Raw genomic sequence first — 27,699 nt, 5'->3', positions numbered from 1 at the left:
TGCCTTATTTCCTCATAAGAGTGTAAGTTCCAGAAGCTAGGAACTGTTTATTCCTCTTCTGTTTCTCCCTAGCCCAGTATAGGCCAGGTCCCTATTTGGTACTCAGTAAGAACTTAATTACATATATGCCTGAGTAATTTGAGAGGAAGCAGGAAAAGGATAGGGAGAGATGAGCACTCTTAGTCCCAAAAGAATGATAAAAGAGAAAAATATTCTCAGATTTATGAATAGTCCCTTCCAAAGGCTCAGCCTGGGCTCTCCTGTAGCAACTGTGGTCATCTCTGCCCTGAGAATGGGACTGCCCTGGATTGTTCAGAGGGTAGGGGTGGGGAGGTTGGGGTGGGAGTAGGAAGCTCCTGAAAAGCATAAGGAAAGAGCAGACACCACTGTAATAGAGATCACTGGCCTGGGAGCAATGAAGCCTGAGGTTCCAGTCATGGCTTTGCCATTACCTCCCTGTTCAGCCTTAGTCAAATCTCTTTAGTTCATGAATCTACAGTTCCCACACCTATAACCTGATAGAGTTGATGCAGCTGAGCATTCCACCAGTGACTTCCTTGTAAAGTATAGGGTGCCAGGCTGCCTCTAGCTCTGATATTTTGGCTAATGCCCAGCAGATGATATTTCTGTGGTCCTAAGGCTATTCAGGGAAGAAACTAAGCTGGGCCCTGAGCCGTCCATCTCATTCTGACCCATGAGTGGAGGCTTGGCCCAATCCAGCCCTGTGGGAAACACCAAATGAATAGCATTTGGAGCTGTGTTAGTATACAAAGATAGAAGAAGGCATATGCTTACTGTGATAAAATTCAGATGAACTCATTTGGGGAGACCCCTCTCCTCGCAAGTCCCAAGGACAGATTTTTTTTTTTTTGTAGTTTCAAGTTTTAATGAAATTCTCCAAGGACAGTTTTTAGAAGTGAACTAGAGTATGTGTATAGGCGGTGTGGTATGGCTTTTGTTGTTGATGTTCTTAAAGAAACACAGCCATTAGTAGTTAGTAGACAAATAGTTTATGCAGAAAATAAGTGTGTTACAGTTCATTATTGTCAATGATACAGCATTTTCAATCATGATTATAGGTGAAACCAATTAAAACCTCATTAGGTAGTCATAGCACATTCATGCTAGTGAGAACATTGCAAAGCACTGCACCTGCATTATAGGGGTAGACAAAACTGAGGATGGGATATATTTTCACTCACCTCTGGTTGGCTTTGTATATTTTGTCATTGAGACTTACATTATGTTTGGGTCAAACAAAAAACCCAAAGCGGTTTTATAAAAGTTTACAACCATTAAACAGTATTTGTTTAATACCACAAATGGATAAAGCAAACTACTATAGCTCAGTGATATACAAATCAGGACTAGAAATAGTCAATCTGCCTATGTATATAGCTAGCTACAATATGATAGACATTGAATATGCTGAGTCTTTTCAAAGGCATCAACTACTTTAGATAAGCAGGTTCCCAAAATATACTGGTTTGGTTTCCAGTGAGAACTAACTGTAGTGCCACTTCAGTTTAAGACTATGCCCTCCTCAGTGTCAGACGTGAGGAGAAGAAAACTAGGGGAAAGCAGGGAAGTATTAGGAGCACACCTGAGCAGGGCTCTTTGGATAGCTTAACATTATTATCCCTGTGCAGTTTCAGACCTGGTTCACAGAGTAAAAGTGTACTGAAATTGTTGGCCCTCAGAAAGGGCAATTGTACAAAGTCCCATACTAACAGCATAGATAGAACATTAACTGAGCGCCTCTCAAAATGAACTCTTCTATGTTAGAAGAAACCTCAGTGCCAAAGGTTAATGGGCATCAATGTTGGAATTACTGTATAAAGATAATTTATTCTCAAATAGAAAAAAATGGATTTTCAAAGTTCTGGAAACTAGCAGAGAGAGAGAGAATACTTATATTTATATTATTACTTAGAAGAAAAAAGTTTTACAGACCCTTTCCATAAGGCATCTGTCATTCTCCCTTCCATACCTTGCATTTTAAGAGACAGGGCAATGGCTATATGCTACCTTTGAAAAGGCTCTGGTAACTGGATTGACCATGCCACTCCAGAATCACACTTCTTCAGGTTGAAATAAAAGTAGCAACAACAAAAAGAAAAAAAAAAGAGAGAAAAAATCACAAAATCTACAAAATCTAGAAAATCTAGGGTCTGAACAGGCACAGACTTGCTATGAGTTCAGAAATTCAGTGAAAAAATTAAAAGTACAAAGCACCTCTTGCAAAATACGCTGGTCCTTGGAACCACACAACACACTGTGCAGTAACCTCTGCTGAGTGCTTGGAGGTAAGTATTCTGAAGGACGCATGCTTAACCCTAGAAAGGAAGCCTGATTTTATTATTAGGAGAGCTGAGAAGGCCCCAGTGCTTCTTTGTATTTGTTGTTTTATAATTAAAGACAAAATGGGAAAATCAAGAAATGTGTAGACCTCAGTATAGAGAAAATGTTTCTCTAATAACTTCATGAAAAACCATGCTAGATTTATGCATTCATAATTGTAGCTTCTTGCAGATGATTCACTAACACACTTTTGACACAAAATTCATTTTGTAGGAACATATTAAATTTAATAGGCTAAAGAGAACTTATGCAATATAATGCTTGAAACCATACTCACAATAGCTGTGTGCATAGTAACAAAGAAGCCTTGAAAAATTGTCTGTCTATAAACCACTACTGCTCTTTGGAATCAGTTCCCTCATGACCCCCAGGCTGCTTTCCTGTGACACACAATGCCAGAAACATCATGGTGAAAAGTCAGTACCTAACTTAGTTTATTATGAGTTTTATACATTTGTTTTTTATACAATCAGGAAAAAAAAGATATAATTTTTATCAACAAAAGGTCATTTCTGGTTATTTAGGCACTGCTTTTAGCCACTTCAGGTCATACACATTTTATGAGAAGAATGACAATCACTTTTTGAAAATAAAAAATACATATGCTGCCTTAAAAAATATTTCCTTTGTTGAGAGGAGTTTACAGTTTTTCTGAGTACTAAACATGAACATGGTTAAAATAAATTGCAGCTGACAAGATAAATCTTGTGCTTCACTGTAAATTGTGCAGCTAGTGGATACTGTGGTACCATTGATGATTTTGGTAAGAAGATGAACTAACTGGCACAAAGGCAGTAGAGTCATCTACTCTATTTGTATTTGACAATACCCTGATTTAGACATGGGACAGATTCAGAAGGTCCAAGAAATTGTAAATAGGAAATGGTATTTGTGTGAAATTGGGGTGAAACTGTGTGAATTGCAAACACTTCAGTGGCAACTGTCACTCTCTATTTTATACCTGACAGAAAATACTTTTACACCTCAGTATGCTGGGGAATGGAAAGATCAGAGGGTAAGAGATGAATATGAAGCTATGGTTAACTGAAGAGGAATGCTGGTTGAGATGCAGTTTTGATCAACAAGGACAGAGACAGAAAGCCAGAAAGCAGCATGCAAGCCATTATCAAACCACCAAAAACAACCTTGACTATAGCCTCACATGCGGAGTGTTTCACGGTAAGAAACATTTGTAGGCAGTGTCACACCTTCTCACAAAGCAACAAAAGACCTAGACCAGGCCTTCTCAACTTTCATGACAAAAAAACCCCAACAATCATAGAAATTAGCAAGTTCCAGCTCAAGAAATAGTGAGCAGGTCATGGCTCAAAATGTTTAATATACAATGGATTAAAAAAGGGGTTCATTTAGTACAGCTTAAAAAAAAACAATAAATGCCTCTTCTAGAGGCATTTAACTACAAAGGTTTCCACCCTGAGCAAGATACTAATTGCGCAAATGGTGCCAACCCAAAGTCCTGCCGTCTTTAGTAATGCATTTAAGAATTATCTAAGGGTAAGTACATCCTCTTTGCATGTATCTGAAGTGCATAACTGAGCCAACTATTAGCAAAGATGTAGCATTCCCTTTTGTAAGCTGCCTTTTTCCACTTAGAAAATCCCCTGGTTTTGTTTCCTAAAGAAATTCTTTTCCATCAATGATCAACCTTATTGCCCAAAGGGTGGACAGCCGAAGAAAGTGGATTGCTTGTCTGTGCACTGTCCTCCATTACATTTTATCCTTTGATGTTGAATACTGCATAGGTCAAAAGTCTAAACAGTATCCATTAGACTCTCCTTGAGTGCAGCTTTTGTGTACATCATTTAATGCTGCACAAGTTTGGCCATCTCTCCTGGAAAAGGGGAAGTGGAGTCTGGTAGTAAATCCCTTGGTCTTGGTCAAACTCTTCTGTGCTTATCTAGCACACACCTGCTCTGCTTGGAACTTGAACTTGTCCATCAGCTCCTCTGAAGAAGAAGGCTGTAATCTGATCCCTAATTTGCTAAGGTGAAGAGACTTAAAAGCTAAGAACTATCAGTAAATGTTGACAAGTAAAAAGTGCAAAGGAAATAAAGCTTGTTTGCTCTGATGTCTAAGAAAACAATATTCAAATATTGGCATGTAATTTCACTTTCAAAACTAGTTGAAACTATGAAATGTGACATAAAATCAAGTTAGATTCATGATCTATACAACAGTAGACTAAGGACTGTGCAGAGCTTTTCTTCTCATCATTACTATATTAAAGGTTATATGGAGATATACAAACATCTCAAACTAAATAACATACAGTTATACATGCAATATAATTGCTAACAGTAGGTTTGAAATATACCTCTAGAAGCCTTGATGTGACCCTATAGCTTGGTTAGTAAAGATATTGAATGGTCAGATATTCATGCAATAATTTATGCATTTACTTTTAAGTAGCTTTAAATATCCTATTAAAAATCCCAAAAGATTAATTCAACATATGATTTGATCCTGATGCTCTTGCCCTCTAAATTAGATATATTATCAATACTTTGTAATGTAGAATGTATGATTAAGAAAACGTTGGTAATGGAATCCCTTGGGAGTTTCTTGCATTTAGACCTCTCCCCCTGAGTTTTGTCTTCCATTGCATGGTGCCGTGCAAAAAAGCATGGGACTTGGAGTCAGAGGACTTGAGTATGAGTCCTGGTTTGGTCACTTGTTAGCAGTATGACCTTGGCAAGTAACTTAATCTCAGTGAGATTCAGTTTCCTTTTCTAGAAAATAAGACATTAGTAAGATTTACCATACAGGGTTGTTTTGCGCTTCAAATAACATAAACACTGTAACTTGGAAAGCGCAACACAAAATTATTTGTTACTATTATAGTATTATTAGTATTAATATTTATATTTGTATAAAGGAAAAGTCCTATGTCATGTCAACGTGCAGCCCTAAGCTTAGAAACAATCAAAGCTGCCAATTGTTGGGCATCTGCTGTATGGGGATTCTTCTCCATCACTGCAAGGACGATGTTTGAAGGGAAAATATTGCAGAGGTTCTTATAAGTCTGATACTGGTGCTCTGGGATCATAAGCTCCCTGTTATCATTGCACATTCCAACCCAAGGATTCCTCCAAAGCTGTTCCATCTTTTCAGGCACGCTCCGTACCATGACTGGCTCATAGCATGGTTGCATGAGGCTGTTACTCAAGGGATAGGAATGGTAGCCATAGGAATCAGTTGCACAGGGCAGTGGGTCCCAGCTGGCATGTTGTTCTCGGCACAGAGGAGGTCGTCTTTGCCTCATGGGGTTGCTCTCATAGAGGCGGGAGTCAGAAATGCTGTCCATCCGAGTCATGACAAGGGCACGTCCTGGCTGAGGTGTTGCCCCAGGATGGCTATTGGGAGGCATAGAGTAGTCTCCAGGACAGCTGGAGCATGCTCCAGTTGCTGGGTGCTGGGCTTGAAGAACTAAGTGGGGGACTGACTGCTTGTGGGGGGCTTGCTTAGAATCCTCTGGACCATAGCTCTGCGCTCGCGTTAAGGCGTCATGGTAACCATGAGGAAAAGGCTGAAGACGGTTCTGAGATGAGGAGCGATGCAGCTTCAAACTGCCTTCAGGATGGCTATCAGCTACAGCCAAGTACAGGTTGTTGTAAGAGGAATAGTTGTCGTTCCTGGTATGGCTCATACGGTTGTCAGGACAGAGGTTGGGATTCCGGGCATATACCCCTCGGTCTGCTTCAGCCATGTAGTACTCTCGATTATGCATGCTATTGATGTTCAGTTTGGAGAAGTCGCCTAACATTGAGTAGTAGCCATGGTCCCCCAAGGACTCAAACTTTGGGTATTGGTCAGCATAGCTAATAGGGGTCCCATGGCTGTTGGTAACCAGGATCGGGGGGTACTGCATGCTAGCCATGTGCTCTAGTGAGGCCTTCTGATGGGGGAAATGAGAGGATCCTGGCACTGGGCTGCTGGCCGAACGGGTGTTGAGTGCACTCACTGCATGGCTTTTGGGGGGTGGGATTGTGGGGACACTTAGGGCAGTCACAAGTGAGGGGACAGAGCTAGCCTCAGGCTTACGGGCAATGGACAGCCATTCCTCAGACTCCACAGCCATGGACCGGATGCTAGGATCCGATTGGCGCTTGGGGGCCACACGTTTGACTTCTGAGGTTGTCTCACCTTTGGCACTAGACAACCCTGTGCCACACTTGGCCAGGGTGCCTTCACTCACGGTTTTCACTGTGGACAGTTTGGCACTGATGCGGAGCTCATCAGCCACTGAACGCTGTGGTTGGTTGGTCCGCTCTGGATGGTAGTATTTGCACTTGTGGCCATAGGTGCATTTTTTGCCTGAAAAATAATGCCTTGGGGTAAGACTCTCTCTCATACTGGTGCAAATCTGTCAGAAACTGTTGTAACAATCTGGTTACTTAGGTTAGAGTTTTACTGTTTGGGATTAAAGAAGAAAATTAACTGTCCATGAAGATGAGAGAGGCAGGACAACATCAAGGAGGCATCACACACACTGTGAGGGGAGAGGGAAGAAGTGGAAAGCTGGGAAGGAAACTGCAGTGTAAAAGCTAAGAAATGAGCAGTTGAATAGCTTTCATTTTCCTGTAATTCACAACTTTGCCTAGGCATAACCTGCATGCTGAGGTGGTGTAGAGTAGCAGCAGGCAGCATAGTACAATGCAAAAAGCACAGGCTTGGAAGCCAGTCAGACCTGAGTTTGGAATCCAGCTATGTCACTTACTAGCCATGTAATCTTGGTAAGTGACTTTACCTTCTGAACCTCAATTTCCTCTTCTGTAAAAAAAGTTCATAATTATGCCTATATTATACTGTCATTGTGAGGATTCAATGAAGATAATGAACATGAAAATACTCTAATTTAAATAAATGTTAATTGAGAAAAAGAAAAAAACCCAAGACCAAGATGTCCCATAAATAAATGATTATCCAAAAGAAGTGAACAGGCAAATTAGCCTCAGACTAGGCAGCCCATGTTGCACTGTTAGGCTCACAAACTTTGTATCAGAGGGACTTGTGTAAATCATGAAAGCACTCTAGAAAACTATATTTTAAAAAAGCAAATGAAAATGAAATTTGGAAGCAAACTGGAAAATATAGAACTGAAGAAAAGAGTATTATTAGTTGACAGAGAGTGCAGTCACCTGCTTGAGAGACACGTCCTTCTTGGGGCCAAATCCCGTTTGGCATTGCCCTTTCTGCTTCCATAGGCCATGTGGATTTCTGCACTTCCCTGCCTCCAGCAACACTGCTCAGGATGGAGGCAGCTAGAACACATGCATTATTTAAACAAGTGACAACTAATCTTTCCTTCAGTTCTTGTTACCTTTTCCTCATGTAGTTTCTAGAATGTTTCTTTAAATGCCTAACTGAGAATACATAAAGACACAGACTTTAACTCCCAGGAAATGGACAAGTTAAGATTTTCCATTTGAAAGGAAAACCTTTGAGAAGAAAGTATTCATATAGTCCTTATGTTTCCCTTAGTATAGAACTCAGTTCCGCACATAGGTACTCACCGTAAGGGCATGGTTGCTTCTTATGCTCCGGAACAACAGGTCTCTTTCTCAAGAAATTTTCAAGATTTGGGCCATGGCGTCCTAAAGGATCATCTGGAGGCATAAATCTGAAAGCAAACAAGCAAGAAGTAAACATCTTCCTCTCTATCTGCACCCCCACTTCAGGAGTTCAGACCTTCATTACCCCTTGCCTATACTATTGTCACAGATTTCTAATTGCCCTTTCTGCTTCAAGCTAAGCCAGCAGTTATTCCCTCCATTCTCACTTGAACACACACACACACACACACACACACACACACACACACACACACACACATGATGATTTTTCCAGTGTATCATTCTTCTGTGGACTATATGTTTCAACCATACTGGCATGCCTGCTGGCTCCCCAACATGAAACCCACTTCCACATCTTTATAGCTTTATTCATGTTGTTCCCTTTACCTGTAATGCCCAGCAGTCCCCTTTCTTCTGTCTGTAAACTTCATCTCAAATGTCATCTCCTGTTTGAGGCTTTTTCCTATCATTTCATGTAGACAAAGCAATTTTAAAAACTTTAACCATACTGCTTATCACAACACACTGTGGTTCTCTTTCTTTTCTCCACTACACTTTGAGCCTCTTTTAAGGGTGAGTCCTGTTTCTTATTCAACCTCTTATCCCTATGGCAATCAGCATAATGCACAGTACACAGTAAGTGTTGGGTAAATGTTTATTGAAATGAAATATCTATTCCTAGTAAAACTTGAATTTAGGCTATTCAGAGCCTACTGAAAGCAACGTACTTGTCATTCACAAAAGAATACATCAGCAACCGCTCCTCTATAAACTTCTTCCATTCTGGCTTTTCAACTTGAAGGTCTCGGTAGTTATCATTAGATACAATGATGCCGTCGGAATCGAAAGCCAATTTGACTATGAACCGGTCATCATAACAGACAACTCTCCTGCCCTGGACCCTTCGGGATGGTGTGAAGACAAGAATCTTTTCTTTCTCCAGTTTACGTAGGATGTCTTGATCTGTCAAAATATAGATTATATGCCACACAGTAGAAACCATCTTTGGAAATTAACAGCATTATCCTCATATTACAAATACAAAAGTTGGTACTAAATGAAAATGTTATTTGCCCTTAGAGAGAAAGTGTCTTCTATTCCTGGCTATGGCACCAATTTGGACTGTGACCTTAGGCAAGTTACCTTTGCCTCCTTCAGACTTCAGTTTTCTATAAAGTGATGGAACTGGAGTCAATGATATTCAATGACATTCAAAACCTACCATGAAGAGTGAGAAGTAACACTGATATCCTAGCATTCTTGATGACTGTTTTGCCCTTTGGAGGAAGCAGGAGCTTTTGGCTGCTGAAGAAAACAGAGCAGTATGCTGAGGATATGTCTGTCAGGAGGGTAAACTATCACCCACGTGGGAATTACATATTTGCCTTCTGCCTGAAAGAAAGCCATAACTAAGGGGGAAACAAAGCCATAGCATGTTGAGTACTGACCCCCTTTCCTTTTGGCCTCTTAATTGCTGAGGAAAGAAAGCATACAAGCTGGGCTTAAGCAGGGCCAGGATCCACTCTCCGATGAGGTTGGAACCCTGTTCAGAAGCTTACAGACAGCTCCGCAACACAGCTCTGAACGCCATTCTGACTTTCTTGTTTGACACATCATGCAAACAGCTGATACTCAGAGGACTAGGGTCTATATGTTCTCAAATGCTATAAAAAGCTAGCTTCATAGTTTGTAAGTGAATGTAGGACTCCTACTGACATTAGGGCCACATCATGACTTTGTGGACCTTAGGTATGTTTGCCTTTGTGGGCCCCTTCTTTCATAAAGAAATATTAAAAATTATACTTTACAACTGCTTTGGTATAAAAACAAATAATCTAGTTAGATATATTATTATAAATTAATTGTTATATTCAATTTTTCCTTCAATGTTAAAATAAAATTAAAACATCTTTTTGTTAAATTTTAATTAGCAATAATCGCGCCTCAGATAAACCTCATTGGCTACGATACTGCCACTGTGCAAAGCTTTTTTGCTAAATTTTAATTCCAGTGTAGTTAACATACAGTGTTATAATAGTTTCAGGTATAAAATACAGTGATTCAACAATTCCATGCATCACCCAGTGCTCATCAAGACAAGTGCACTCCTTAACCCCCATCACCTATTCACCCATCCACACCACTCAACTCCCTTCTGGTAACCATCAATGTGTTCTCTATAGATAAGAGTGTTTTTTTGGTTTGTCTATCTCTCTTTTTTTTTCCTTTAATGGTTTGTTTTGTTTCTTAAATTCCACATAAGAGTGAAACTATTTGATATTTGTCTTTCTCTGGCTGAATTTTATCACTTAGCATTATACTGTCTAGCTCCATCCATGTCATTACACAAGGCAAGATTTCTTTTTTGTATAAATATATATTTTTTAAGTTTTTATTTTAATTTCAATCAACATACAGTGTTATATCACTTTCAGGTGTACTAGATTTCATTCTTTCTTATGGCTGAATAATATTCCATTGTATATATATACACCACATTTTCTTTGTCCATTCATCAGTCTACGGACACTAGGGCTGCTTCCATATCCTGGCTATTGTATATAATGTTGCTATAAACATACAGGTGCATGTATCTCTTTGAATTAGTGTTTTTGTATTGTATTGTATTGTTTTGTTTTTGTATTTTGGGAGAAATTACCCAGTAACATGATTACTAGTATACCTCTCTCTTCTTTTCCCTATGCTCCTTTGTTTGTTTCTTAAATTCCACATATGAGTGAAAGCATATGGTATTTGTCTTTCTCTGACTGCCTTATTTTGCTTAGCATAATACTCTTCAGTTCCATCCATGTCATTGCAAATGGTAAGATGCCATTATTTTTTATGGCTGAGCAATATTCCATCACACACACATACACACACACACACACACACACACACACACCTTTTTATCCATTCATCTTTCAATGGGTATTTGGGCTCTTTCCATAATTTGGCTATTCTAGGTAATGCTGCTATAAACATCAGGGTGCATGTATCCCTTCAAATTAGTATTTATGTATTATTTTGGTAAATACATCATAGTACAATTATTGGATCTTAGGGTAGTTCAATTTTTAGTTTTTTGAGAAACCTCCATACTGTTTTCTAGAGTGACTGAACCAGTTTACATTTCCTCCAATGGTGCAGCAGGGTTCCTCTTTCTAAACATCCTTGCCAACATGTGCTGCTTCTTGTGTTGTTGTTTTTAACCATTCTGACAGTGTGAGGTGGTATCTCATTGTAGTTTTGATTTGTATTTCCCTGATGATCAGTGATGTTGAGCATCTTTTCATGTGTCTGTTGGCCATATGTATGTCTTCTTTGGAAAAAAAAATATGTCTATTCACATCTTCTACCCATTTTTTTCATTGGATTATTTGTTTTTTGTGGTGTGAGTTTTATAAGTTCTTTATAGATTTTGGATACTAACCTATTATCAGATATGTCATTTGCAAATATCTTCCCCCATTCCTTAGGTTGCATTTTAGTTTTGCTGATTGTTCCCTTTACTGTATAAATGTTTATATTTTGATGAAGTTCCAATAGTTCATTTTTGCTTTTGTTTCCCTTGCCTCATGGAACATATTTAATAAGTTGCTGTGGCCAATATCAAAGAGATTACTGTACTCTCCTCTAGGATTTTAATGTGTTCTCCTCTAGGATTTTAATGGTTTCCTGCCTCACATTTAGGCCTTTCATCCATTTTGAATTTGTTTTTGTGTATGGTTTAAGAAAGTGGTCCAGTTTCATTCTTTTACATGTTGCTGTCCAATTTTCTCAAGACCATTTTTTGAAGAGAATGTCTTCCCCCCTCCCATCAGATATTCCTTACTGCTTTGTCTAACTTAATTGACCATATAGTTGAGGGTTCCTTTCTGGGTTTTCTGTTCTTTTGCATTGGTCTATGTGTCTATTTTTATGCCACCCCATACTGTTTTGATTACTACAGCTTTGTGATATGACTTGAAGTTTGGAATTGTGATGACTCCAGCTTTTCTTTACTTTTTCAAGATTGCTTTGTATCTTCAGGGTCTTTTGTGGTTCCATACAAATTTGCAGATTATTTTTTCTAGGTCTGTGAAAAATGCTGGTGGTATTTTGATAGGGACTGCATTAAATGTGCTTTGAATAGTATAAGCATTTTAACAATATTTGTTCTTCCAATCCATTAGATGTAGTGAAAAGAGGGCCATATGCACCCTAATGTTTATAGCAGCAATGTCTGCAATAGCCAAACTGTGGAAAGAGCCGAGATACCCTTCAACAGATGAATGGTTAAAGAGGATGTGATCCATATATACAATAGAATATTACTCAGCCATCAGAAAGGATGAATATCCAACTTTCATATCAACATGGATGGGACTGGAGGAGATTATGCTAAGTGAAATAATTCAAGCAGAGAAAGTTAATTATCATATGGTTTCACTTATTTGTGGAACATAAGGAATCGCATGGAGGACATTAGGAGACGGAAGGGAAAAATGAAGGGAAGGAAATCAGAGGGAGAGATGAACCATGAGAGACTATGGACTCTGAGAAACAAACAGGGTTTTAGAGGGGAAGGGGTGGGGGGATGGGTTAGCCCGGTGATGGGTGTTTAGGAAGGCTAAACATCCTCTTTAACCAAGTGTAAGAGGGTTCCCCTTTCTCCACAACATCTCCAACATTTGTTGTTTCTTTCCCTGTCCATTTTTTAGAAGATTTTTATTTATTTATTCATGAGACACAAGGAAAGAGAGAGAGGCAGAGGGAGAAGCAGGCTCCCAAGGAGCTGGGAGCCCGATGCAGGACTCGATCCCAGGACTCTGGGATCATGACCTGAGCCGAAGGCAGACGCTTAACCATCTGAGCTACCCAGGTGCCCTTTCCCTGTCCATTTTTGCCACTCTAACTGGTGTAAGGTGGTATCTCAATGTGGTTTTGATTTGAATTTCCCTGATGACTAATGATGATGAACATTTTTTCATGTGTCTGTTAGCCATTTGTATGTCTTCTTCAGAGAAGTGTCTTTTCATGTCTTCTGCCCATCTTTTGACTTGATTATTTGTTTTTTGGGTGTTGAGTTGGAGAAGTTCTTTATAGATCTTGGATACCAGCCCTTTATCTGTAGTGTCATTTGCAAATATCTTCTCCCATTCTGTGGGTTGCCTCTTTGTTTTGTTGACTGTTTCCTTTGCTGTGCAGAAGCTTTTATCTTGATGAAGTCCCAAAAGTTCATTTTGGGGCTTTTGTTTCACTACCTTTTGGAGATGTATCTTGAAAGAACTTGCTGTGGTCGATGTCAAAGAGGTTACTGCCTATGTTCTCCTCTAGGATTTTGATGGATTCCTGTCTCACATTGAGGTCTTTCATCCACTTTGAGTTTATCTTTGTGAATCGTGTTAGAAAATGGTCAAGTTTCATTCGTCTGCATGTGGCTGTCCAATTTTCCCAGCACCATTTATTGAAGAGACTGTCTTTTTTCCATTGCAAGTTTTTTCCTGCTTTGTCAAAGATTATTTGACCATAGAGTTGAGGGTCCATATCTGGGTTCTCTATTCTGTTCCATTGGTCTATATGTCTGTTTTTGTGCCAGTACCATGCTGTCTTGGTGATCACAGCTTTGTAATATAGCTTGAAATCGGGCAACGTGATGCCCCCAGCTTTGCTTTTCTTTTTCAACATTTCCTTGGAGATTCAGGGTCTTTTCTGATTCCATACAAATTTTAGGATTGTTTGTCCCAGCACTTTGAAAAATGTCATTGGAATTTTAATCGGGATGGCATTGAAGGTATAGATTGCTCTGGGTAGCATAATTTTAACAATGTTTATTCTTCTGATCCATGAGCATGGAATATTTTTCCATCTTTTTGTGTCTTCTTCAATTTCTTTCATGAGTGTTCTGTAGTTCCTAGAGTATAGATCTGTTACGCCTTTGGTTAGGTTTATTCCGAGGTATCTTATGGGTTTTGGTGCTATTGTAAATGGAATCGTTTCTCTAATTTCTCTTTCTACAGTTGCGTTGTTAGGGTATAAGAAAGCCACTGATTTCTGTTCTTTGATTTTTTATCCTGCCACATTACTGAACTGCTGTATGAGTTCTAGTAATTTGGGGATGGAGTCTTTTGGATTTTCCACATAAAGTATCATGTCGTCTGCGGAAAGAGAGAGTTTGACTTCTTCTTTGCTAATTTGAATACCTTTTATTTCTTTTCGTTTTTTGATTGCTGTTGCTAGGACTTCTAGTACTATGTTGAACAACAGTGGTGAGAGTGGGCATCCTTGACGTGTTCCTGATCTTAAGGGAAAGGCTCTCAGCTTTTCCCCATTGAGGATGATATTTGCTGTGTGTTTTTCATAGATGGGTTTTATGAACTTGAGGAATATTCCCTCTATCCCTATGCTCTGAAGAGTTTTAATCAGGAAAGGATGTTGTATTTTGTCAAATGCTTTTTCTGCATCAATTGAGAGGACCATATGGTTCTTCTCTCTCCTCTTATTAATGTGTTCTATCACACTGATTGATTTGCGAATGTTGAACCACCCTTGCATCCCGGGAATAAATCCCACTTGGTAATGGTGGATGATCCATTTAATGTATTGTTGGATCCTATTAGCTAGGATTTTGTTGAGGATTTTGGAATCCATATTCATCAGGGATATCAGTCTGAAATTCTCCTTTCTGATGGGGTCTTTGCCTGGTTTGGGGATTAAGGTAATGCTGGCTTCATAGAATGAGTCTGGGCTCTTTCCTTCTATTTCTCTTTTTTGAAACAGCTTCAGTAGAATAGGTATTATTTCTTCTTTGAATGTTTTGTAGAATTCCCCAGGGAATCCATCAGACCCTGGACTCTTGTTTTTTGGGAGGTTTTTGATCACTTCCTCAATCTCGTTACTGGTTATTGGCCTATTTAGGTTGTCAATTTCTTCCTGTTTCAGTCTTGGCAGCTTATAGGTTTCCAGGAAGGCCTCTATTTCATCCAGATTGCTAAGTTTATTGGCATATAGTTGTTGATAATAATTTCTAATAATTGTCTCTATTTCCTTCTTGTTAGTCGTGATCTATCCCTTTTCATTCATAATTTTATTAGTTTGGGTCCTTTCTCTTTTCTTTTACATAAGTCTGGCCAATGGCTTATCGATCTTACTAATTCTTTTAAAGAACCAACTTCTAGTTTTGTTGATCTGATCTACTGTGTTTCTGCTTTCTAATTCATTGATCTCTGCTCTAATCTTAATTATTTCTCTTCTAATGTGTGGCTTAGGCATCACTTGTTGCTTTTTCGCTAATTCTTTAAGGTGTAGAGTTAGTTGATGAATTCGGGATTTTTCTATTTTTTTGAGTGAGGCTTGGATGGCTATATATTTCCCCCTTAAGACCGCCTTTGCAGTATCCCATAGGTTTTGGACCGATGTGTTTTCATTCTCATTGGTTTCCATGAATTGTTTAAGTTCTTCTTTGATTTCCTGGTTGACCCAAACATTCTTGAGCAGAGTGGTCTTTAGCTTCCAAGTGTTTGAATTTCTGCCAATTTCTTTCTTGTGATTGAGTTCCAGTTTTAAAGCATTGTGGTCTGAGAATATGCAGGAAATAATCTCAAGCTTTTGGTATTGGTTGAGACCTGATTTGTGACCCAGTATGTGGTCTATTCTGGAGAAAGTTCCATGTGCGCTTGAGAAGAATGAGTATTGTTATTTTAGGGTGGAATGTTCTGCATATATCTATGAGGTCCATCTAGTCCAGTATGTCATTCAAAGCTCTTGTTTCCTTGTTGATTTTCTGCTTAGATGACCTGTCCATTGCTGAGAGTGGAGTGTTGAGGTCTCCTACAATTAATGTATTGTTATCAATGTGACTATTTTGGTTAACAGTTGGCTTATGTAGATGGCTGCTCCCATGTTGGGGGCATAGATGTTTACAGTTGTTAGATCTTCTTGTTGGGTAGACCATTTAAAAATTCTATAGTGTCCTTCTGTGTCTCTAATTACAGACTTTAGTTTAAAAATCTAATTTGTCTGATATAAGAATTGTTACCCCAGCTTTCTTTTGAGGTCCACTGGCATGGAAGATGGTTCTCCATCCCTTTACTTTCAGTCTGGATGTCTCATTAGGTTCAAAATGAGTCTCTTGCAGGCAGCATATGGATGGGTCCTGTCTTTTTATCCAATCTGCAACCCTGTGCTGTTTTATGGGAGCATTTGTGCCATTCACGTTGAGAGTGATTATTGAAAGATATGAATTAATTGTCATCATGTTGCCTGTGAAGACGTTGTTTTTATAAATTGTCCCTGTAAATTTCTATTGTATATCACTCTTGGTGTCTTTCTCCTTTTATAGGACCCCCCTTAATATTTATTGCAGGGCCACCTTAGTGGTCATATATTCTTTTAGTTTCTGCCGGTCGTGGAACTCTGCATCTCTCCATCCATTCTAAATGACAGCCTTGCCGGATAAAGTATTCTTGCCTGCATGTTCTTCTCATTTAGTACCCTGGATATGTCTTGCCAGGCCTTTCTGGCTTGCCAGGTCTCTGTGGATAGGTCTGACTTTATTCTGATGTTCCTCCCTCTGTACTTAAGGAATCTCTTCCCCCTCACTGCCCTTAAGATGGTTTCCTTGGTTGTAAGATTTGCGAGTTTTACTATTACATGCCGGGGTTTTGCCCTGTTTTCCTTGATCTTGGGAGGGGTCCTCTCTGCCTCTAGGACGTGAATGTTTGTTTCATTCCCCAGATTAGGGAAGTTCTCAGCTACAATTTGCTCAAATACATCTTCTAGTCCTCTCTCTCTCCACTCCCTCCGGGATTCCAATTATTCTGACATTGGAACGCTTCATGGTGTCACTTATTTCTCTGATTCTATTTTCATGGATTCTGAGTGTTTTTCCCTGGCTTCCTCTTTTCCTTTTTTATCTATTATATTGTCTTCCAGGTCGCTTATTCGTTCTTCTGCCTCACTTACCCTAGCTGTTAGATTATCTAGATTGGATTGGATCTCATTGATAGCATTTTTAAGTTCTGCCAATTCAGCTTTCATTTCTGCCCTTAGAGACTCTATGTTGCCATTAATTGATTTCTCCATTCTAGCTATTGTCTTCACAATTACTGCCTGAGTTCCATCTCCGACATCTTGGTTATATCTGCATCCATTTGAAATCTGCAGCATAAATCATAATCTCTGAGTCTTTTATATTTTGGGGATTCCTCCTCCTAGTCATTCTGTTGAAGGGCGTTTGAGGGAATGTATAGGGTCCAACTTATTCATTGCAACCCAAGCAAGATGCACCTGTTTTCTAGGCCCCTTAGGGTTCCTGGCCTCTTGTTTTCCCAGCCTGTCTTCTGGGGAAGTGGCCTGCCAGGCTGTTGCACAGGGAACCCTGTTTGGGCAGAGTTGCCCTGCCCCCCAGTGGCAGGAGATGGGCCCAGTGGGAATCGGTTTTGGGCCTTTTGTTCTCTGGCGGCTTTCCCTGGTGGCTTTCCACGTCTCTTCCACAAGTCAGAGCAGAAGAGACCATTTCCAACCCTCTGTCTCAGAGCAGAGAGATCACATTCTGTTCTTCAGTGAGCTCTCCAGGCCACACCATCTCTGTTTCCTTCTGTGCTGCTATAAACTGCAGTGCCGTGGGTTGTGCACCCCTCTGCAGTGCCCCCAGTCCCGCCTCCAGGTCAGGGCACGTCTCTGCCCTTTGTGCTTCTAAAACCGCCAGCTGCTCCCAGTTCACACGCTCAAGCCCGCCACTTTGGGTTTCTGCCCCGGGGGCTGCCCTAAAGTCCTTTCCCCGCTGCTACCGGTCTGCAATTCTGTGCCCTGTTCCCAGCGTGCGAGGCTGTCACTCACCGGCGGTGTAGGATCCCCACAGCCAGGCACCCTCCCCCTGCTGTTTATCCTCTGATATCTGCCCGCAGAATCACGGCTCCCCGCTTCGTACTTTGAAACCAACCGCCCGCGATATTCTATTTGTAGAGATGAAGATCTTCTGAAATCTCAAGCCGATTTTGTGGGTGCTCAGAGTGGTCTGGTAGATATCCAGCTCAATTTCAGGGACCAGTTGAAATAGGGTCCCCTACTCCTCTGCCATCTTTCCTCTCCCCTCTGCTCTAATCTTTATTATTTCCTACCTTCTGCTGGATTTAGGCTTCATTTTTGTCCTTTTTTTAGCTCCTTTTGGAGTTAAGGCCATGTTGTTTATTTGAAATTTTTCTTGCTTCTTGAGGTAGGCCTATATTGCTATATACTTCCCTCTTTGGACCACTTTTGCTGCATCCCAAAGGTTTTGGAATATTGTGTTTTCATTTCCATTTGTTTCCATTTTTGTATTGCCTGTTTGATTTTCTGGTTGATCCTTTCATTGTTTAGGAGCATGTTGTGTTTGTTTGTTTGTTTTTAAAGATTTTATTTATTTATTTATTTGACAAAGAGAGACACAGAGAGAGAGGGAACCCAAGCAGGGGTGGGGGTGGGAGAGGGAGAAGCAGACTCCCCACAGAGCAGGGAACATGATGCAGAGCTTGATCCCAGGACCCTGGGATCATGACCTGAGCCGAAGGCAAGATGCTTAATGACTGAGCCACCCAGGCGCCCCTAGCATGTTGTTTAACCTAATATATTTGTAGTCTTTCCAGATTTTTTCTTGTGGTTGACTTCTAATTTCATAGAACTGTGGTAAGAAAAGGTGCATGGTATGAATACAATCTTTTTGTATTTGTTAAGGCTTGTTTTTGACCTAATGTGTTCTATTCTGTAGAATATTCTATGTACACTTGAAAAAAAATGTGTAGTGTGCTATTCTAGGATGGAATGTTCTGAATATATCTATTAAGTCCATCTGGTCCAGTGTGTCATTCAAAGCCATTTACTTGCTGGGAAACTCTTCATCTCTCCTTCTATTCTAAATGATAGCCTTGCTGGATAGAATATGCTTGGTTGCAGATGTTTCCCATTCAACATGTTGAATATATCATGCTATTCCCCTTTGGCTTGCCAAGTTTCCTTTGAGAAATCTGCAGCTAGCCTTATGGGTCTTACCTTGTAAGTTAAGGACTTTTTTCTTGCTGCTTTTAAGATTTTTTCTTTATCATTATATTTTGCAAATTTAATTACAATCTGTCTTGTTCGCCTGATTTCATTGATTTTGATGGGAGGTCACTGTGTCTCCTGGATCTGGATTTCTATTTCCCTTGACAAATTAAGGAAGTTTTTTGCTACTACTGGAAATAAATTTTCTGCCCCCTTTTCTCTCTCTTCTTCTGGGACTCCTATAATATGAGTTATTATGTTTGATGGAGTTCCCTAAGTCTATTCTTGTGTTACATAATTCTTTTCTTTCTTTTGTTCAGCTTCATTGTTTTCCATTATTTTGTCTTCTAGGTCACTAATTTGTTCCTCTGTTCATTCCAGCTTGCTGTTCACTGCATCAAGTCTATACCCAATCTTGTTTATTGCATCTTTCATCTTGATTAATTCTTTTTAACTCTTTTATCTCTATTGTAAGGGTCTCACTGATGTCTTATATTCTTTTCTCAAACTTACTAAGCATCCTTATGATTGTTACCTTAAATTCTCCATCAGGCATGTTACTTATATCTCTTTTCCTTAGATTTCTGGCTGTGGTCTTGTCTTGGTCTTTCATTTGGGCTGGCTTTTTTCTAAGTTTCTGCCTTTTTCTGTGTTTTTGAAAAGCCAGTTATGTTTCCTGCTTCTGAAAGTAATGGCCTTATGAAAAAGAGGTCACATAGTTCCCAGGGCCTGGCACTTCAAGGATTGTCTCTGGTGTGTGCTGTGTGTGCTCTGCTATTGTGATTTGGTTGCTCTGTCTTTCAGGACAGTCATCTCCAGAGGCTCTCCTTGACAGCTGTGGTCAGTGTTTGGTCCCTGGCTTGAATGTTGTGAGTTTTACTTTTGTGTGCTCTGATGTGCTTCTGAGGTGTGCTCTGGTGTGCTTCTGAGTTGAGACTTGACACCAATTCCACCAGAACTGAGGCCTTGAAGAACTCTGTGGTCAGGAGATGTGGTGTAGGCAGGGGTTTGTTCTGGTTTTCTGGGGGAGGGGTCTGTTGTACTGGGACTGAACCTTGCTTGACATGAAGGGTTGTCCCACTCCCTCAAGGGAGCTGGGCTTGGAATATGCAAGTTAGCTATCCAGTGTCCATGCTGAGCTGCTTCCTGTAAGTGGCTCGAGTTTATGCTAAGGGGTAAGGGAGAGAAATCATGCTAGCCAGCTCCTTTTTTCCCAAAGAGGGATCTCTGTGAATGCTGCCTCTCAGGAACGTGCTCCTAGCATAGCATATAATCTTCCCCAGACATTTTTCAGATGGCTGTTTCCATACTGTCTATCCCCAGGTTATTTGCCTGCTTTCTCTCCACGAGCAGCACAGTGCCCTCCTGGATTTATCCCAGGCAAGTCTGCTGACCTTTAAATCTCCAGGCTTTAGAGACATGGTGTGGGCAGGGGATTGGGCTGGTCATCTGGGGGAGGGGTCTGCTGTTCCATTTTCTCTAGGTTGTCCAATTTGTTGTCATATATTTTTTCATAATATTCTCTTATATTTGCTTGTATTTCTGTTTTGGTTGATATTTCTCCTCTCTCACTTTTAATTTTATTTATTTGAGTCATTTCTCTGTTTTTTTGCAGTCTGGTTAGAGGTTTATGATTTTTTTTTCTTTTCAAAGAACTAGTCCCTGGTCTCATTGGTCTCTTCTATTGTTTTATTTTTTATTTTATTTTATTTTAGTTTCTGTATCATTTATTTGTACTATAATCTTTATTATTTCCTTCCTTCTGCTCTTTGGGTGTTGTATTTGTTGTTCTTTTTTCTATAACCTTTCTAGATCTAGATCTAGATCCCACTGTAGATCTACACCTAAGTCCTTTAGGTATAAGGTTAGGTTTTTTATTTGAGATTTGTCTGGCTTTTTGAGGAAGGCCTGTATTGCTATAAATTTCCCTTTTAGAACTGCTTTTGCTGCATTCCACAGCACCATTGTGCTTTCATGTTCATTTATTTCCATGTATTTGTGGATTTCTTTTTTGATTTCCTGCTTAACCCATTCATTGTTTAGTAGCATGTTATTTAACCTCCATGCATTTGTGTTCTTTTCAGATTTTTTTTCTTTTGGTTGATTTCTACTTTCATAGCGTTGTGGTGAGAAAAGATGCATGGTATGATTTTGATCTTTTTGAATTGCCAATAGTTGTTTTGTGGCCTAATATGTGATCTATTCTGAAAAATGTTCCATGTGCACCTGAGAAGAATGTATGGTCTGCTGTTTTAGGATGGAATGTTCTAACTACATATGTTAAATCCACCTGGCCCAATGTGTCATCAAAACCATTGTTTCCTGGTTGATTTTCTTATTTGTTGATCTTCTTGTTGATATATAAGTGGAGTGTTAAAGTCCCCTACTTTTATTGTATTACTGTTGATTAGTTCATGTTTATTATTAGCTATTTTATGTATTTAGTTTCTCCCATGTTGGGTACTTAAATATTTACAATTGTTATGTCTTCTTGATTGATTGTCCCCTTTATTATCATATAGTGTCTTTTTTGTCTCCTTACTGTCTTTGTTTTTAAAATCTATTTTGTCTGATGTAAGTATTGTTACTCCAGCTTTTTTTGACATCCTTTTGCATGATAGATGTTTCTCCATCCCTTCACTTTCAATCTTCAGGTGTCTTTAGGTCTAAAATGAGTTTCAAGCAAGTAGCATATAGATGGGTCTTGTTTTTTTTTTTCTTTTTATACATTCTGATACTCTATGTCTTTTAATTGGAGCATTTATCCCATTTACATTCAAAGTAATTATTGATAGATATGTGTTTATTGCCATTTTGTTATGTGTTTTGTGGTTATATCTGATGTTTTTCTGTGATCCTTTCTTCTCTTGTTCTCTTTCATTGTTTGTTTTCTTTAATGATACATTTGGTTTTCTTTCTCTTTATTCTTTGCATGTCTATTAGTCATTTTTGATTTGTGCTTACCATTACATTTGTATATACTATCTTCTGTATCTAACAGTCTATATTAAGTTGATGGTCATTTAAGTTTGAACCCATTCTTCACTCCTCTCCTCCCAACATTTTAGGTATATATTGTCATAATTTATTTTGTGAGTTCCTTGACTGATTTTTTATAGAAATAATTATTTTTACTTCTTTTGTGTTTCCTACTTTCATATTGTTACCTTTGGTTTTTCCTTTGCACTCAAAGTGTTCTTTTTAATATTTCTTGCAAGGCTGGTTTAGTGGTCATGAACTCCTTTAGTTTTTATTTGTCTGGGAAACTCTTTACTCTCCTATTCTGAATGATAGTTTCACTGGGTGGAGTATCCTTGGCTGCAGATGTTTCCTGTTCAGCAATTTGAATATATCATGCCACTCTCTTGTGGCTTGCAAAGTTTCAGCTGAAAAATCCACTGATAGACTTATGGGGCTTCTCTTATATATAACTGTTTCTTTTGTCTTGTTGCTTTAAAATTTTTTTCTTTATCACTGCATTTTGCCATTTTAATTACAATATGTCTTGGTGTGGATCTGCTTTTGTTGATTTTGCTCAAGTTTCTCTGTGCCTCCTGCATCTGGATATCTGTTTCCTTTCCCAGATTAGGGATGTGTTTTCAGCTATTATTTCTTTAAATAAATTTTCTGCCCACATTTTTCTCTCTTCTCTTTCTGGGACCCCAAAAATGCAAATGTTACTATGCTTGATGGAGTCACTGAGTTTTCTAAGTCTATTCTCATTATGCAGTACTTATATTTCTCTCATATGTTCAGCTTGATTGCTTTCCATTACTCTAAACTCCAGGTCACTAATACATTCCTCTGCTTCTTGTATCCTACTGTTTATTCCAAATATTGCATTTTTAATCTCATTTATTGAGTTCTTCATCTCTGATTGGTTCTTTTTTAAAATCTCTTTGTTAAGGGTCTCACTGAAGTTGTCCACTGTAGTGTCAAGTCCAGTGCACACTTTTTATGATCATGACTTTCAATTCTCTATCAGGCATACTACTTATTTCTGTTTTGCTTAATTCTGCTGTGACTTTTCTCCTGTTCTTTCATTTGGGACAAATTTGTCTGTCTCCTCATTTTGTCTACCTCTCTGTCTCTGTTTCTGTGTGTTAGAAAAATCAGCTATGCTCTCTGCTCCTGAAAGTGGTGGCTTTATAAAGAGGAGGTCCTGTAGTGACCTGCATGGCAGTATCCCCTATTCACCGGAACCTGGCACTTCATGGGATTTTCCTGTGTGTATTGCTTGCATCTGGCTATTGTGTTTAAGTAACTTTCCCTTTCAGTCTAGGCTTCTGCACTGATTCTCTGCCTGTTGTGAGCTGTGTTTGCTCTTTGTGGTGTTAGTGAGACCCAGGTAAGCCAGCCCTGAGGGGATGAGACTGTAGGAGGGTTCAGGGATGGGTGGCAGTGTTAGCAAAATTTTCAGTGAGTCACTAGTCCTAGGTCAGATCCCCCAAAGTGCATTTGTGGCCACAGGCACAGCATATGTTAGTGACAGTGGCTGGGAGCTAAGCATGTGGCTGAGGTGGTAGCAAGGATCACGTGCTGTCTGTGCAATTGGAGGCTGAAAGTGGGGGTGGCTGGTGGCAAGTGGACAGGGCACATGTGACATTAGCAAAACCTGTACTTAGCTGCTAGTCCTAGGCAAATTCCTCAAAGTGTGATGTCAGCCAGGATTGCAGCACACAACTGTGTCAGTGGCCAGAGTTGTGTGGCATCTGTGTGTGCAGCAATTGGGTACTGAGTGTGGTGGTTGGGGCACAAGATGTATGTGCACATAGCTGGCTTGGTGGGGCACCTGTGGCATTAACAAAATTTGCACTAAGCCTAGGGCCAAGGCCAAAAGACTTGGGATAGACAAGTCCTCAGGAGAACTCCTGGGCAGGGCACACTGCTAGGAGGTTAGGTAACAAGTGTCTTTGCAGTACAGCCTCCTGCAGGTGGTTCTGTTTATGCTAGGGGGTGGGGAATGAAAATGTGACTGTCAGCTACTTTGTTCCCAGAGAAGTCCCTCAATATGCTCCAAAATCAGTATAAACAGATCTTCCTCCTGTTTTGTAAGGTGTTGCTTCTATGTTGCCCCTCCTTGGGCTGTTGTCTCTTTAGGGGTGGAGACCCAGCTATCACTTGCCCTCCCAGCTCACACCCATTGCTGGCTGAGTCAGTGGACTTTTAAAGCTTCGGACTCTAAGTCCTGCTGGTTATGCAAACTCACAGAATTCAGTCCCTCTGATATTCAAAGCCAGACATTATGGGGATTTGTTTTCCCTGTGTTGGCTTTCTGGTGATTTCCCCTCTCTGCAACCATAGTTCCCTCCCTCTTGCTGGCTGCTCCAGACTAAACTACCATTTCTGTCCTTCCTAACCTCTCTGATGTGGCTTCTTCTCTACATTTAGTTATGGAGTTTGTTCTGCCAGTCTTCATATCACTTTTTTTTATTGACATGGATGTGAGTGATATCTAGTTGCAAACATGGGACGGGGTGAGCTTAGGGTCCTCCTACTCTGCCATCTTGCCTGTACTTCAAATTAAAACATCTTTATAGGACCCTAAAGGTATCATAGCCCTGGGCACTGGGCCTGCTGTGCTTCATGAATAAGTTGGCTCTGACTGCCATGGGACTTTTCTCTATATATATTTTACCCTATAATTTGCAAATCTCACAATCACTTCTCTGGTACAGAATGTGCTCCATTTTCTATGATGGTTTCTTTAGTCTTTTGGAAAACTCAGTCACACTCATAACCGGGTTCATCCCCCTTTAGTCTGAAATCTATGTTCAAATAGAAAGCACTCCTTTTTTTTTTCAACTGCTTTCTTTATTCCTTGCTAAATTGAAGTTGTCTCAATTTAACTGCCATATGCCACAACACAATAATTGTTTTATTTGGATCAGGAAAAATATGTTTAAAAATATACTTAATACAAGACATTTTAAGTATACTTAATAAACTTAGAAAAATATCTAAGTTGGGACCATCAACCTCTCCCTAAACTATCTTGCTAGCTTTTCCTCTGGATGAGAAGAAATGTCTTATTTGAAATAGTACCTGTAATTGGTGCATCAGGGCGGGATTGCTCCTTTCTCCATGCAGGCACAAATACAGTAATATCTTTATGGCCTTTGTCTAGAAACCAATCCACAGCAAGTTGTATTCCTCTGCAGGAGAACTCTTCTTTATTCCCATGGCTTTAGGAAGATAGAGAATGAAAAGATAAAGGATAAACAAAAGGTAACAAAGCAATATTCCAGACAGGCTTTTTCTTAGTACCAAGATATTAACAATAGACATTTTATTTCTCACCCAATAATGCTAAAAATGTACTTTTATTTTTTAAAATATTTTATTTATTTATTTGACAGAGAGAGAGAGCACAAGCAGGGGGAACAGGAGAGGGAGAAGCAGGCTCCCTGCTTAGCAGGGAGTCCAATGTGGGGCTCAATCCCAGGACCTTGGGATCATGACCTGAGCCGAAGGTTGATGCTTAACTAACTGAGCCACCCAGGTGCCCAAACATGTATTTTTAAAAACAAAAAATGAAGTTCTTTTTTATTCAATCATTATAAGTATTGCCATTATTATTACACCTTTCTTTAAGGCCACAGAGGGTTAATAACAACTCCCAACTTATCGCAACCTTGATGGCTATTTCCTACCACTACTTTAATTTTCTCTCTTCTCTCTCTACATCTTCTACCACTTTATTTTAGAATATTCAGATATTCACAACAGAGGAGAAAAGAAGAGGTGTCACCAGTTTATTTTTTTTTTAATTTTTTTATTGTTATGTTAATCACCATATATTACATCATTAGTTTTTGATGCAGTGTTCCATGATTCATTGTTTGTTCATAACACCCAGTGCTCCATGCAGAACGTGCCCTCCTCAATACCCATCACCAGGCTAACCCATCCCCCTACCCCCCTCCCCTCTAGAACCCTCAGTTTGTTTTTCAGAGTCCATCATCTCTCATGGTTCCTCCCCCCTCTGACATACTCCCCTTTTCTTCCTCTCCTGTTATCTTCTTCTTTTTCTTTTTTCTTAAAATATGTTGCGTTATTTGTTTCAGAAGTACAGATCTGTGATTCAACAGTCTTGCACAATTCACAGCGCTCACCGTAGCACATACCCTCCCCAATGTCTATCACCCAGCCATCCCATCCCTCCCACCCCCAACCACTCCAGTAACACTCAGTTTGTTTCCTGAGATTAAGAATTCTTCATATCAGTGAGGTCATGTGATACATGTCTTTCTCTGATTGACTTATTTCACTCAGCATAACACCCTCCAGTTCCATCCACGTCGTTGCAAATGGCAAGATCTCATTCCTTTTGATGGCTGCATAATATTCCATTGTGTATATATACCACATCTTCTTTATCCATTCATCTGTCGATGGGCATCTTGGCTCTTTCCACAGTTTGGCTATTGTGGACATTGCTGCTATAAACTTTGGGGTACACGTACCCCTTCGGGTCCCTACATTTGTATCTTTGTGGTAAATACCCAGTAGTGCAATTGCTGGATCGAATGGTAGCTCTAATTTCAACTCTTTGAGGAACCTCCATACTGTTTTCCAGAGTGGTTGCACCAGCTTGCATTCCCACCAACAGTGTAGGAGAGTTCCCCTTTCTACGCATCCCCGCCAACATCTGTCGTTCCCTGACTTGTTAATTTTAGCCATTCTGACGGGTGTGAGGTGGTATCTCATTGAGGTTTTGATTTGGATTTCCCTGATGCCGAGCGATGTTGAGCACTTTTTCATGTGCCTGTTGGCCATTTGGATGTCTTCTTTGGAGAAATGTCTGTTCATGTCTTCTGCCCATTTCTTGTTTGGATTATTTGTTCTTTGGGTGTTGAGTTTGATAAGTTCTTTATAGATTTTGGATACTAGCCCTTTATCTGATATGTCATTTGCAAATATTTTCTCCCATTCTGTCGGTTGTCTTTTGGTTTTGTGGACTGTTTCTTTTGCTGTGCAAAAGCTTTTTATCTTGATGAAATCCCAACAGTTCATTTTTGCCCTGGCTTCCCGTGCCTTTGGCGATGTTTCTAGGAAGAAGTTGCTGCGGCTAAGGTCGAAGAGCTTGCTACCTGTGTTCTCCTTTAGGATTTGGATGGACTCCTGTCTCACGTTTAGGTCTTTCAACCATTTGGAGTCTATTTTTGTGTGTGGTGTAAGGAAATGGTCCAGTTTCATTCTTCTGCATGTGGCTGTCCAATTTTCCCAACACCATTTGTTGAAGAGACTGTCTTTTTGCCATTGGACGTTCTTTCCTGCTTTGTCAAAAATAAGTTGACCATAGACTTGAGGGTCCATTTCTGGGCTCTCGATTCTGTTCCATTGATCTATGTGTCTGTTTTTGTGCCAGTACCATACTGTCTTTATGGTGACAGCTTTGTAATAGAGCTGGAAGTCCGGAATTGTGATGCTGCCAGCTTTGCTTTTCTTTTTCAGTATTCCTCTGGCTATTCTGGGTCTCTTCTGGTTCCATACAAATTTTAGGATTATTTGTTCCATTTCTTTGAAAAAAGTGGATGGTATTTTGATGGGGATTGCATTGAATGTGTAGATTGCTCTAGGTAGCATTGACATCTTCACAATGTTGATTCTCCCAATCCATGAGCATGGAACGTTTTTCCATTTCTTTGTGTCTTCTTCAATTTCTTTCATGAGTATTTTATAGTTTTCTGAGTACAGATCCTTTGCCTCTTTGGTTAGATTTATTCCTAGGTATCTAATG

The 27,699-nt window shown here is 39.7% G+C and overlaps 1 protein-coding gene and 1 pseudogene across 2 annotated transcripts in view; both read right to left on the bottom strand.

Annotated features, from left to right (window-relative positions):
- Nucleotides 1–5,258: 5,258 nt before the first annotated feature.
- The window catches only part of ZC3H12B (zinc finger CCCH-type containing 12B), a 551,234-nt gene continuing 528,793 nt past the window's right edge, over nucleotides 5,259–27,699 (bottom strand). For both annotated transcript variants that reach the window (XM_073885832.1, XM_025862942.2), the window contains 4 exons: nucleotides 25,002–25,141; nucleotides 8,684–8,918; nucleotides 7,896–8,002; nucleotides 5,259–6,696 (listed from right to left, as the gene is read on the bottom strand). In XM_073885832.1, the coding sequence (XP_073741933.1) occupies nucleotides 5,276–6,696; nucleotides 7,896–8,002; nucleotides 8,684–8,918; nucleotides 25,002–25,141 (1,903 nt within the window). In that variant the 3' untranslated portion in view covers nucleotides 5,259–5,275. The remainder of the gene's footprint in view (nucleotides 6,697–7,895; nucleotides 8,003–8,683; nucleotides 8,919–25,001; nucleotides 25,142–27,699) is intronic.
- On the bottom strand, nucleotides 9,820–9,943 carry LOC112817216 (U4 spliceosomal RNA; annotated as a pseudogene).

Source organism: Callorhinus ursinus, unplaced genomic scaffold, assembly GCF_003265705.2.
Source record: "Callorhinus ursinus isolate GAN/ISIS: 27379988/994484 unplaced genomic scaffold, GSC_fseal_2.0 scaffold66, whole genome shotgun sequence".
Lineage (NCBI taxonomy): Eukaryota > Metazoa > Chordata > Mammalia > Carnivora > Otariidae > Callorhinus > Callorhinus ursinus.
Note: the sequence above shows the minus strand (reverse complement) of the source record. Positions and strands in the feature narration are given on the sequence as shown.